Source organism: Anguilla rostrata, chromosome 6 (assembly GCF_018555375.3).
Source record: "Anguilla rostrata isolate EN2019 chromosome 6, ASM1855537v3, whole genome shotgun sequence".
Classification (NCBI taxonomy): domain Eukaryota; kingdom Metazoa; phylum Chordata; class Actinopteri; order Anguilliformes; family Anguillidae; genus Anguilla; species Anguilla rostrata.
The window spans coordinates 6,133,010-6,146,814 of record NC_057938.1 but is presented as its reverse complement, the minus strand read 5'-3'; the positions used below and the strand labels follow the sequence as shown (position 1 = coordinate 6,146,814).

Sequence of the window (13,805 nt, the reverse complement as noted above, 5' to 3'; positions counted from 1 at the left end):
CGCTAGGCCAATGCAAAAGAAAGCAGCTCCTTTTATGGTAAATCTTGCCGACTGTAATGTACAGTACGGAATGACTAAAAATACAGTTATGGGCAAACCCACAGCTCCAGAACGAACCCAAACAAGAACGACCTCAAGCAAAATTCCCCAAAGATGTAGGGCAAAATTCTTTAAACTACATGCCAGACAACTGCATGACTCTTACGTAACTAAAGCGCGTACCATTATCTACCCTTGAGATTCTCAGAGAATATGCTTTAGAACTGATAATTTAATGCCTGAAATCATAATAAACATCAACAATAAAACACACATTATGTGAATACACGTGACTCTGTTTAAAAAATACATTTTTTTTTTTTAAATCAGAAAAGATTAGTCAAGATTCCGGAACCCACCGCCTCCGTTTCTGTAGCAGAGATAAGGGAACCTCCACACATTGCCCAGTCCCACCGCGTAGCCCACGCTGGTGAGGACGAACTCGATCTGGTTCCCCCAGTTTCCTCTCCGCGAGTTCTCATCTCTCTTCACTGGCTCTCCAGGAACAGCTCCATTCTGCAACGGACGAAGGCGCGTCAGAGCAGGCCCAGTACACCACTCAATCAGGCATAATGGACCCACAGACACACACATTACGCTCTACGGGCAGGACTCCATTAAACTAAACACTACATAAATTACTTTGGCTTATGTTTTCACGCATACACACACACACACACACGCACACACACACATACGATAAATCATCAGAACCAGTAATTATCAAATGCATTACTGATCAGTCAGGTGGTTAGTGATAGCGTAAAACGTTCAGATTTATTCCCAGCGAACAGAAACAGAGGAATGAGGTACAACTGCTCATTCAGGATGAAAGGTGGCGGTTTTCACAATCCCATTTCCCTCAGCCACTTCCCACGATGCTCCAGTAAAATTAGGCTGCTGGAGTCACCCAGTCTGGCAGGCTCATCGTGCTCATCGACAAACACTAAGGCCTCAAACTAATGCTGCAGGTCAGTCAAACATTTCTATAACCAAATGTGAGGATGTGATGTTTACATCGAAAAATGTGATGTGCTTTTTCCACACTGTGCCAGTGAGATGAACCCTCAGTACAAGCAATACTGGTGATAGAGATGCTGCTTGAACCTTCCCTTAAAAAAATAAATAAAAAATAAAAAATCAACTGAAAGTTTGTAAACCATATAACTCAACAAGATATGACAAAATAATCTATGAGCAGTCAGATCGCAATGGGAAAGGAGAGTCCACAGGAAAGTGCACCCAGAGATTCAAATTATTATTAAAACAACGTTTGCCGAAAAGACTTGTCCTGATATTTAATAAAAACGCTTCGACCAATCAGCACTCGTCTATTTGCATGCGAGACCTCTGGAGCTGAGGTGAAGGCCATCCAGGCGCGACTGATGTGAACCGAAATCACAGCTGAAAGCACAAAATAAACATTTGGCCCCACGTCCCAGATTTTAGCTCACCCTCTTCCATCTGCTCGCCTCAGACGGTCCTCATTCTGACCTTCATAACGTTGGGAAATGGCAGACGAGAGTTTGTGAAACTCTCTTTTGAACCAGCGGAGCAAGGAGCACGTGTTGATCTGAGCTGAGGGGACAGTCGATTTAATTAGCGGATCTACTGTGCGTCTTTCATAATTTATAGCGACGTTGAATGGATTCCACGGACTATTATAATGCAAAACGCTTTTATTAAATGCCGGTGGCTCTTGCGTAATAACCGCAGTTGCGTGGAATAGGAGCAAAACAAGTTTGGCTGAACGTGCCGGCAGTCTTTGAAAGTTAGAAAGAAAAAACTGCACCTTGAGGGTAGGTATTTTCAAAAACAAAAAAAAACAAAAAAAACACGGGTCAAATGAGTTTAGGTTGTCGTGGCACTAGATTTGGCCTGGAGTGCCCCGTACACATGGCCTCCTATATACACACAGACACACACACACAAATACGCACAAACACACACACCTACAACCACAGAAACACACACGCACACACACAGATGTGCACACATGCGCACAGACTACACACACGCACACACACACACACACACACACACAGAGAATCTGTGATTCCATGGGCCAATCCACACAGAAGGTCAGCAGCAGACACAGGCGAACGGACGGCTGTGCTCATCGGAAAAAAAATCACAAAAAGCAAACTAAAGCATTTATTTGCGTCTGCTGCGGCCCAGATTTGCTCTTTGCGTTTCAGTAAGTACGTACGTATGTTCAAATTGCCCGATTTCAAAGCAAAGCATCTTCTCAAAAATAATGGTGTGAATTAAGTTTTAACAGTATAACATGTAACATTAAATGAAACACTCCCAAGTCAACTCAAAATTAGCCCAACTTAAAATATGACTGAATTTTTTTTCCAGATATTTGGTGCTCAGCACGTCTAATTCTCGACCTTGAAATGCCCAACTATCTGTAACCGCAGACCCAGTCACGCGTGAACCCCGCTGCCAATCCCAGAGTGCAGACAACCGTGGCTCAACATGGAAACACGTGGTGTTCTGCCAGATGTTCCTGCAGAACAGAGCCAGAAAAAGACCTGTGCGGAATTTTAACATGCAGTCAAAGGGGGCGCTCGATTGGCCAGCGTGGAACACTAGATACCGGACCGTTGACCGACTGAACCCTCTCCATAACCCGGGTGACCCGACAGCCAATCACGTGACCCTAACAAAGCTACTGTGACACACTGGTACGGATCCGGTCCGTACGGCTCATCCCTGCACCACAGCACGGTGCCCCGTCCGAATGAGCCAAGCGGGAGTCTAAAGACTCTACTTTTAACAGTCAGTGACATGGCATCCGTTGCCACAGCCTCTGCCGAGGGTCCACACCGGTGAGGAACCAGCCTCTCGGTGCAGCTGCTCCTCCCATTACATTCTGACTGACAGGAATCGGCCAAAATAAGGAACGCCTGCTCTGCAGCACCTCGGCTGCGCAGATGAGAGACGGTGGGCGCGTAATGAGTATGCGCAGCACTGCGCAGCGTGCGTGACATGCGTGTGTCCCGTGGCCCTCGTGCCAACCTGTGTGCCAACGTGTCTGCCAGGCTCTGATGTAGCAGGTGGGTGGCCTCAGAACCAGTGTGGGCCCCGCGCAAAAAGCCTGGGCCTGCCAAGGGCACTGGCATCTTCCAGAAACGCAGGAATGCACCGTGATGTCTGTGCCACAAGGTCTTCATGACCTCCACGGAGGACAACGTGGGAGAAATCCCCAAAATCCTGAGCAAGAATGAGACTAGAACCTGGCAACTGAACAATGGTCCCTTTGTATGTAAAAACAAAACTATTGAAGGGTTTAATTTATGTGTCACTTGGTAAATAAACCAAGCTCCGGAGTACTCCGGAATAACAAACATGTCAAGTGTGCACACATAAACACTGCTTTATAACTGAGCTTAAAAAAACAACCCAAAAAAAATCACCAGAATCCACGGGGCACCAAAACCACAATATTTCCTAACTAAGCCTGCTTTGTGTTGCTGTGGATATTTTCATTTTTGGAAGCTGCTGTTGATCTGTGACTACGGAACTCGGTGCAGCAGAACGTCGTCAGTTTCTAATTGACTCCTAATCACCATGACTCAAGCTTTTTTTGCATGCGTACCCCATAAATGATCTTGCTCTGCTGCTCCGCCTGCCTCCCCCCTCGTCTCCCGGCACCTCTGGCCCCGCCTCCTACGCCCAGGTGTTTTGGGCTTCGGTGTCCGCATGACGGAGCTCTCCGGCTGGCTCCGGCGCGGCCCGACCCGGTCAGAGCGTGCCCAGCTGGGCCCGTCCGGCGCTTACATAAGCCCTGCACATGCGCCCCCGCCCCTCCCAGCGCCCAAATCAGCCTCCAGAACCAGCCTCCCTGCGCTCGGGCTGACGGGGAGGGGCTGGGGGCAGACAGCTAAACGCCCCCGACCCCCACCCCCCCTTCCTGCCCGCCTCGCACAGGTGCACCCGTGGAGGGAGGGGGGGCAGAAGTCGAAATGCCTGGAGTACCACAGAGGATTTACAAGGTGGGCTGTCATTACATTACATTACATTATAGGCATTTAGCAGAGTTTATCAGGCACGTTGTGGTTGTGCTGTTTATGTTGTTGTGTGTATGTGTTTGTGCATGTGCGTGTATGCATTTGTGCGTGTGTGTGCGTGTTTGTATGTGTGTGTGTATGTGTTTGTGCATGTGTGTGTGTGTTTGTATGTGTGTGTGTGTTTGTGTGTGCGTGCGCATGTGTGTATGCATGCACACAGAGCGATCTGCATTCTGCGCCCCGGTGCTAAGAACAGGATGAGTGAAGCTGTTCAAATATTAGCTCAGGTAAAGCCTCGGTGGCTGGCCCACACTCAAATGGGTCATCACAAATATCGGTCATCCGTGATTTCAGCCTTTCAGAGGGGAAGCTGCTGCTTGTTCATGTAGGTGAGCTTCACACTGCCATTGCTGATGCACACAGCACAAGGACTGGAGCGTTACAATAAGCACAGAAATATTAGCGACTGGAGTGTAACAGATGTTACTACAAGCATGGAAATGCACTGACTGAAGTGTAACAGGCGCTGTTACATTAAGCACAGAAATGTAATGACTGAATTTTAAGAGGAGCTGTTACAATAAGCACAGAAATACAAGGAATGAGGATAAGATAGGAATTTCCCCTTTCGGCTCACATTCCCACTAAAATCTCATACAGACGACACAGACAAATAACACCTCATAACAGAGATATGCCACTTGCTATTATGGTGGGGGAGACATTTTGTTACTCACTCACAACAAAGTTAAAAGTCTTTAAGCAGGTGATATGGATTTCATCCTGTGAATGCGAGAATGCAACCAAACATGCAATATGCGACACTACAGTTCAATAAATGTCTAAATTCAGAATGTTGAAAATACAGTTCTTAGGGCTGCATATGGCATATACTGTAGCACAATAAACATATTTCTACAAAGCGACGGTCTAAATATTTCACAAGATCGACCCTCTCAGATACACAAAAGCTCATCAGAAACGCGCACTGGCACATCGTGTTAAGAACTGCTTGAGGGTACAGCTGTTTAACAGGGACGCGCTGACCGGCAAATTCACGAGCCATTGCTCCGTTTTCAGGGCAGACGATCTGAGCCATTGTTCCGGTTTTAAGAGCTCGTACTCATCGAAACAGTGGAGAGGATGCGCATTGTCATCGCAGGCACTTGACGCGCTTTTGGAAGAAAACTGGCATCGCCTCAACTGGCAAAGCTTTGAAATTTCACCCACTTGCTGTCATCCGCAGCATTATTCAGTGTCTGAATTATTGTAGGAGGGAGCCGAGCCAGCTGTGGGGAGACAAAAATGTCAAGACGGTCCAAGTGAAGGACGTGGCTTAAAGCATGGCTAAGATATGATTTCGATATTAAGATTTGATTTATGGGTTTAAAAATGCACGTAAAAATTCAAACGCGTGTCAAAATTCTGAATTGCGCAATAAGCGATGTGGTCGCTTCTTGTAAAATGTTAAAAGGTGTTCTCATCACAGGCAAGTTTGTCTTATCTATGGTGGCGCCAAAGTTCTGGTATTGACATTCAAGGATTTCTGTATTTCCTGCATCTATGAGTCATATGTATTATTTAGTCACACAAATCCCATTAGTCACATTTTAAATGAAGGACTTATTCTGTTGTATGTCTTGGGCGTGCAAGCAGAACACCCTTCTCTGCCTGTCCTTGTCACCATCAATCAAGCCAATCAGAACAGTTTGGTGATGGTGACACACCATTCAACCCCATCCCACATCCCAGGGGTGCTGTGTTTGTAGTTGAGACGGCATTGGACTGAATACCTCCTGGCATGCCGTGTCCTTTCTGCAAGATGACATTGTGTTTGCTGTACGGTACGTCCCAATGTTAAAGCATGTCAAAAGGTTACAGAAAACAACAAATATTCCTCTGGCAAATGAGGTGAATGATGGTGTTTGCAGATACTGGGAGGCTGAATGATAAGAACCCCTTCCTGTTCAAATATTTGTGTGTGTGTGTATGCGTGTATGTACGTGAGTGTGTGTGTGTGTGTGTGTGTGACAGAGAGAGGGAGAGACCTAGTAAATGATGTAAGAGGATGAACGCATGCCAATTTTAGCGAAACAAAGTCGTGACAAAAACTGGTCAACATTTTTCCAAAATTGGTAATGCTGGTCTTGTTCCTGCAATGCAAGTATTGCAGGAACATTTTTCTTCATCCGACACAGATATTTACTATCGAATGTGATTGTCTTGCACTTTCATTTCTGCAGTTGACCATCATTATGAATGTTTTGACTAGTAACCTGTCACTTGCAGAAAATCCATCCTCATTCAGGAACTGATGATTTAAAAAATGTAAGCAGGTACAACAGGGTAGGCTGGGCAAGTGGAAAAGACTCAGTTTAACTAGAAGCTTAAAGAGGTTCAAACGATTTTTTTTTTTGTGCGTGCAAATATTGTTTTTGCATCAACGTGCAGGTATGAAAACTCTTGAGCAAAACCACTGACCAGCCTGCATTTGTTTACACATGTGCTTATGTGTTTATTTTTGTTTACATACAGTATGAGCTGAACTCTGGCTGATAAATCATGTCAACCAGTGGCTCGCTCATAAGAGCCTGTCTCCACGGCAATGCGCTATCGCTACGTTCCACATTCCTGATGAGTCCACCTGTCAGCATTCTCCCCTGGGGAATCTGGAGATCTTAAATGTGCCTATAATTAGGAGGTAGACAGCAAACGCCAGCATTTTTTAACGCAAGCTGAGCATTCCCGTCGGCTTAAAAATAACTCTGCACTTCAGACAAAACAAATCTTGCGCGATGACAGAATATTTATGGCAATTAACCACCGTAAACAAGTGACTCCTTTTAACATGGCACTTATGGTTCAACTCTAGCCCACCCTTGCACATTGTGATGGCTTGTTTTAATATGAAGTATTTTCAAGTCTCGCCTCACTTACAGCCTTAACTCCATGACGCATAGATTGTCCTCTTCCGGTATACGGATAGAAAACCAGCACATTTGGAAGCAAGGGCCTGCTAGAACGAGGGTACAGCGGGTGTTGAATTTGTGTCCAGTCCTTCGCGTGCATCTTTCCAATCTGACTGACCAGAATGTGCCAGCGTAAAAGGGAACAGTGGGGATGGGACAAACAAAAAGGGAAACATGTCGTTTTGATGGGGAGCTGCACCCTCAACACTCCGCAAGTCTGTAAGCATCAGCCCTCAAAGCACCTGTAAATTTTTCTCCTTTCTTCAGGGAGAGGGGAAAAAGAGGAGACACTGATTGGTTGCTCGGTCGCTCCTTAAATCGCTTCAACCCCAACCCTAACTGTTCGCACACGCACGGGATCTGGCCCAAGAACGACTCCTTCTCATGCACGTTTTCAGGTTGTTCTGCATTGCAGGGTCTCAAGAGGAGGTATGCCAACTTGATATCGGGAGCAAAAAAATAAAGATTGACTCAGCAAAGTGGAATTGCTAAATCCTGAGAAAAGGACAATAATAAAAAAATTTCATAAAAAAAACATCATTTGAACTAACATGCATGTGGATTAAAACAAAGTGCAGTTTGGATGTGGTTTTAGCTTATCTGGCGCTAGCAATATGCGCTACTCACTCGGCGAAGCTGAGCACAGCTGAACATGTGCACGCATGCACACACGCCAGCGCTCGCACGTAACAACAGCCCATGTTCTTGCCCTTTTAACTTCCAAGAGCTAAGAGCACATTCTGCGACACTCAATCAGTTAATCCCTCTGAAAGGTCAGGATTTATTCTTTTAAAAAAATATATTATCCTTGCATATAAACAATCAAGATGTCCAGCTACAAAACTTGGTCCAGTGATGCACCCCCGTCAGTACTTATTGGAGTTGGAAACCCCACATGGGCACACCTAATTTGTCAAAACATCGTTCAAGATACAGGAATCAAATGCAGTGCAATAATAAGCAGAATCTCTCAAAAATATAATATTTCACAAAAATGTATCTTTCAATATATATTGCAGATCTGAAATCTGTATATTTTCCAATATATTGTGAAGTGTATATATTTTTTTCAATATCATGCAATATATTCCATTTCTGGTTGGATAGGGTGGAGTTTCAGTCAGCAGCGTATTCCCTTAAAGCCAAAGAGAAGGCTGGACTGGATGCTGAATGCTTCTTGGAGGATGCTGATAGTTCCACGAACTGTCCTAAACGTGGAGGGTATTGCAGTTTATTTATTTATTTATTTATTTATTTATTTAACCTTATTCATTTTCAGTGACAAAACAACCCTAATGTAACTGACCAATCCAGACTGGGGAATAAAAAAGGCATCATGAAAACAGATTATGAAAAATAGGATGCATCCTTGAAAACATATCATCAAACTGATATTTAGAAACATATTAATTGTTAATCTGCCAATTCTGATCAATTCATTAATAAAGCACATTGAAAGTAATTTTTAAATCACTATACAGGGCAACATGGTAGAGATGTTAAAGGGGAAGCCAGAATTCCACCATTCTGAATCTTGGTAGCTTCAATTTTGAATTACATACACATCCAGACTGTTCTTATTTAGGTTACTCAAAACTGATTTCAAGTCAACATAAAATGAATACCGTATATAAATAATAAGAGAAAGTGTCAACTACTTAAGTGCAGTCACTTAAAGGCGGTTAAATGCAGGCGACACACAGGGGGCAGAATGTGAGAGATTCTTCTGTCCCCAGCTGCTGGCTCCTAAGATTTCACAGTCAGCTGGGCTCATCTCAACGCCCCGGGTCAACTGATCCTGTCTGTGTAAGCACACTTCTAAAGAGGAGGCCACAGGCAGCCCCCATAACCCCCCCCCCCCCCACCTCATCCACACAGGTGAGGGGACGGGTGAAGGGGTCCAGCGGACCACCGCCGCACCGCACCGCACCGCACTGGGATGGGACGGGACGGGACGGGAGGTGGGTCACCTGACTTTTCGAACCCCCGCTCCAGAATGCGCACCGCCCGACGGCATTTCGCCACGAAGCTCCGAAAATAAACAGAACCAACAGTGGGGGGGGGGGGGGGCACTGACAGCGGGAATGCGGGGGCTTCGAGACACCTGTTTAAACACGGGGTCGAGGGGGCCGCTGTCGAAAAAGATGTGACTTCTCACTCTCCTCTGCCCTCAAGTGACTCAGAAAGGGGGCGGGGGGGGGGGGGGGGGGCGCGGGTTCAATTTCTCCCCTCTTCCACCTCTGTTTCACATGACTCCATAAGGTGAAGGCACTGCATAATATAGTCAATACTGGCTCAGCACATTCACTGCTGTGACTCAGAGGGCTAGCCCGGGTGACTACCGAAGCCGTGTTTCCGATGCTAACAGGGATACAAGGGAGCTACGATGGGAATCAGCAAGGGGCCAAGCTCCCGGTGTCACGGACACACACACACACACACACACACACACACACGCACGCACGCACGCACGCACGCACGCACGCACGCACGGCAGATTATCCCCATCGGAGGAGTCGACGTCGTCGTGATCGCCCGTAGCGAAGCCGGTGATTAAATATCACTGTGAGAAGGGCCGGCCGTAAACAAGGTAGCGTAAGGTTTGAGTTCCGCCCAACTGCGATAAAATGAACCCCCGTCCTCCCCGCCCTCAAAGGCGCCATTATCGAGCCCTGCTGAGGTGAAAGTAATCTGGGCAAAGAGGAAGCGCGCTGGCTTCTGACCCCGCTAGCGGAAGGCCGCGTTCCCGCGCACCTCATTGGGCCCGGCCAATCGCCGGCGAGCGCGCTGAATACCCAGCCCGCATGCTTGATTAATTAAGTGCAATAGTGAATTTTGTTCGCCGAGATGCCGAAGACTCGGGACGAGTCTAAGCCGAGGGAGGTGCCGTGCCGCCCCTCACCCCCCCCCCCCACGCCCCCAACGCCCCCCCAAGAGCAGGGTCACCTACAGGTTACGTCACTCAATCAAATCTTCAGTGTTAGTTTCCCAAAAAAGAAAACACCCTCTGTTCAAAATAACAGCTTTTGAATTGAATTGTCATTTGTGAAAAGTCATTTGTTACAATTTAGGATTTTTTTAACCATGTCCAAATTGTCCAAAAATGTTAAATATTACCCTCCCCAGAGAATTAGGCTCCAAAATATAAATTTATCTTTTATTTTTATAAATACATAACAGATTCATATTGGAACTACTTAAAAAAAAACAACAAAAAAAAACAACTTCAACAACATACTCAATACACTCAACACATGATAGTTGTCACGTACTCTAAAGCAAGCCGACACTCGCAATGACAAAACACGATGTTTTGAGAAGCTCACCATAAAAATAACGGCCAACTGCATCAAAAGCGGTTAGTAAAAATGAGGTTCGATGATCACACCGATACAAATTTAAAAACGCAATCGCCGCGCGCCAACGTGACCACGGATTCCCATGGCAACGGCCGGCTTGCGCCACCGCTCGCCGCGTTCGTACGTCGAGGCCGTCCCCTTACCTTCGAGTTGTCCATTCTTTCGGGCACCGGAGGGCTAACGCGCATTCATGCAGGAGCATCTGCTCGCAGCCTGGCTGAGGACGGGACTTCTGGGCTTCGCTGGGAACACTGAACAGAAGCGGACAGCGACCCACACTGCCTGTTCCCTTAACTCAGAGAAGGGGGGACGGGGATGGGGGGAGGAGGGGGGGGGACGGGGGGGGTTTGGGGGTGTGGTTTCCACGGCTCACAATAGCCCAGTGCCGGGCAAGAAGGACGGCGCAGCTCGACAGAGGCTTCAGCCCGCTGCGCTGGAAAAACAAGCTGCGCAGGAGGAGGAAGGGCCGGGGGGGGGGGGGGGGGGCGGTGCATGCGCGGTGAGAGACCGACCGCAGACGTCTCCAGCAGGGGCCCCCTTTCCAGGCTCCCGCCCAAACCCCCGTGCCCTCGCTCTGTGGCCCCTCAGGGCAGCTGTGAGATCAGACGCGGGGCTAAAACACGCTGGCGGAACAGAACACACTCCTTTCGGAACACCTCAGCCACAAATCTGCGGCAAGCGCCACGAGAGGTTCGGCCAGAACTGCGCACCGCTACACTGCCATACGCTGCACCGCAAAAGCAAAAGAAAACGCAAGAAATAAAGATCTACTTCATATAATCTATTTAACTAAATTTGCAGACCTAAAAGACAGTTAAACCCAGTTAATGATCAAAGCCAAGACGTTTAAGGGCAGCACATCTGGTTACGGCGGTATCTGTATAGAGTAACAGAACTGTGCGCAGATGCGCGCGGCTCTTGAAAAAAAAATTATAATAAAATATTTTTTTTAAACGAGCGGCCGGGCCAAACAGGAGCGGAGGTTCAGAGCGCAGGCTCAGAGCGGTCCGCTCGGAGGAGGGGGCCGCCGGCCGGCACAGATTCGGCGCACGCGGCTGGGGCCTGGCGCCGCTGACTGCTCGTTTGACCGGATCATTCGATTAGCGCTGAGCATGGGCGTGAAGTGACGTGGGAGACTAGCCCGGGGTGCTGCGGGCCTGCGCAAGCTGTTCACCTGTCTCTCTCCCCCTCTCTCTCTCTCTCTCTCTCTTTGTTAACCCCCCACCCGCCCGCCCGCCCCACTCCCCATGCTGTGCTGGACTCTAATTAATGGATAATGGACGGTTCCTTGGGACAATTAACAGCGCACTAACAACTCCACGTGAGGAGGAAGATCTTTCCTTGTTCATTCCACAGCTAAAGTCCCACTGCCTCACAATGGCCCCAGGCTGTTTCCTGGGAAAATGTTAACCTACATTCCCCCCCCCCTTTGCATGATACAACTTCCTGATATTTTTTGACGCCCTTTTTCTCTAATTATCTGGAAATTCCAGTTGCAGTCAGCAGTGCTCATTCCTGGAATATCTGCAATCAATTCAGGAGGAAAGCCAACGCTCTCCTCATCAGCTGTCAAGTACTGCTCCTTTACACACCTCAGTTTGGCTGATCAACCAGCAGGGGTCGCCAGTGAGCGTTGAGACGCTGTCATGCCAGCACGCTGGTACCCTCTGCTCCTGGGGCCACGCTAGCACCGATAATGCATTGCCCTGCATGGATGCTGCCCAGGTTACATGCCAGACCGTGGGTACCATCCGTGAATCTGAAGTTCTGAACAGCGTCTTACCAGGATGAAACACGCAGAAGCCCCTTAATAACTATTGTAGAGAATGTCTTTATCACGATAGGACAGTGCAAGTACAGAACGTAGACCTGATTCCTAAATGAGCTTAAGATGTGTTGCCCTGTAAATAAAGCATTTTGAATACAGGGGCCCTTTTAAAGAATATCAGGAATATATAATGAGACTGGAGTAGGCCTTTGCTCAACCAGGAAGAGAATGAAGCCATACAATTCAAGCAGCGTGATTTCAATGACATAAAAGCATCAAAGCTAATAAGAGTAAGGCAGAACAAGGGAGGCTTACTTGTGATATAATTAAAAGAACGGAGGGCAAAAAGGTCACTTCCAATTATGTAACCGCCCGGTTATGAACATGAGGATTTCAAAATGCACACTGTGGTCCATGGCCACGCTTCACAAAGGCAAAATATTTTTCCTCAAGGGCTTAAAAGAGTAGCTCGGATAGGAGGATATGTAGAGCACTGTGGATAAATTCTGCAGACAATTATATCTAGACATAATTGGTACTCGTAAACAAAAGCTTAGCGATCCTCAATCCATGTACCTAGACATAGTTATTGCATGCTAACCAACATTTTAGCTACAAGCAAGCTAGACCCAGAGTGCTGTGTATTTCTGTTTGTTCCGTCTTACAGAGAGGAGTCAAACTCAGTGCAAGGGCAATGGTGTGACATGGCAGTCACTGGCAGCAGCTCGAAAAATTAGCAGGGCAGGAGTCCGCAGAAACATTCATAACGATCGCAAGTCTCCAAACCAGTTTGTTTCCCAAAAATCAGACGTCACTCCACACAGGAAGCTCAGCCGCATTGACGCAGATCCTCAGAACGCTCCTCTGCCTCCCGATGACGCCATGGGCTGTGCAAACCCAACTGCCAGTCATCCACCCAGGTCACCAGCCAACGCAAACAGAGCGGTGCAAAAAAAAACCCTGCCAATCCCTTTACCTCTCCCACACCCACATCACTGTTAACATTTGCGTCAAACGCTGCCGCCATTTGCCTCTGATGCAGGTTCATGACTGCGTGCTTAGCTTTGCGGGTCAGACCATATGTTAAGCCTCGCCCCGGCCTTCAGGGTTTCGTGGCATACTTTGACCGGTAAAATCCGCAATTTTACAACCGCTTTTTACATTTGAAAAAAAAAAAAAAAAAAAAGGCAGCGCTTGGACCGACCTCAACCGTCGGCCATTTTTAAGGGGTACGCGCGCGCACGGTGAAATACAGGCCGAGCGTGGCCATTAAAGCAGGCTGTGCAAACTCATACAGCATCTGAAGTACCTACGGCGGCCAAGCACTTTACACAAGACTAGCAGGAAACATCAATTTCTGAGACCAATTAGTGCGTTAAATGGCGCCGCTGCAGTAAAGCTGCCACCGCTGACTGGGCGCATTTACCGTCTCCCCCTGCCCGCGGGGCAGCGCGCTAACTAACGGCTAATCAATCCAGGGCCGCCGCCCGGCCGAGCACCCCCTCTCCACAAACCGTTTCCGACCCATAAAACCTCTGATTAAAACTGGCTCAGCGCGCGATTTCCTCTTCTACAGGGAGACAACGGCACAAAAGACCAGCAGTGTCCTGAAAACGTCTTGGAAAGTGCTTACTTGGAAATAGAAAAAAAT

General features: G+C 47.5%; 1 protein-coding gene across 7 annotated transcripts in view; it reads right to left on the bottom strand.

Annotated features, from left to right (window-relative positions):
• Window positions 1–13,805, bottom strand: part of slc6a9 (solute carrier family 6 member 9) — a 70,919-nt gene that overhangs the window by 14,201 nt on the left and 42,913 nt on the right. For 6 of the 7 annotated variants that reach the window (XM_064341734.1, XM_064341733.1, XM_064341731.1 and 3 more), the window contains one exon: window positions 399–555. In XM_064341734.1, the coding sequence (XP_064197804.1) occupies window positions 399–555 (157 nt within the window). Of the gene's footprint in view, window positions 1–398; window positions 556–10,529; window positions 10,648–13,805 lie in introns of those variants that run through there. The other variant, XM_064341729.1, reaches the window with a different exon arrangement.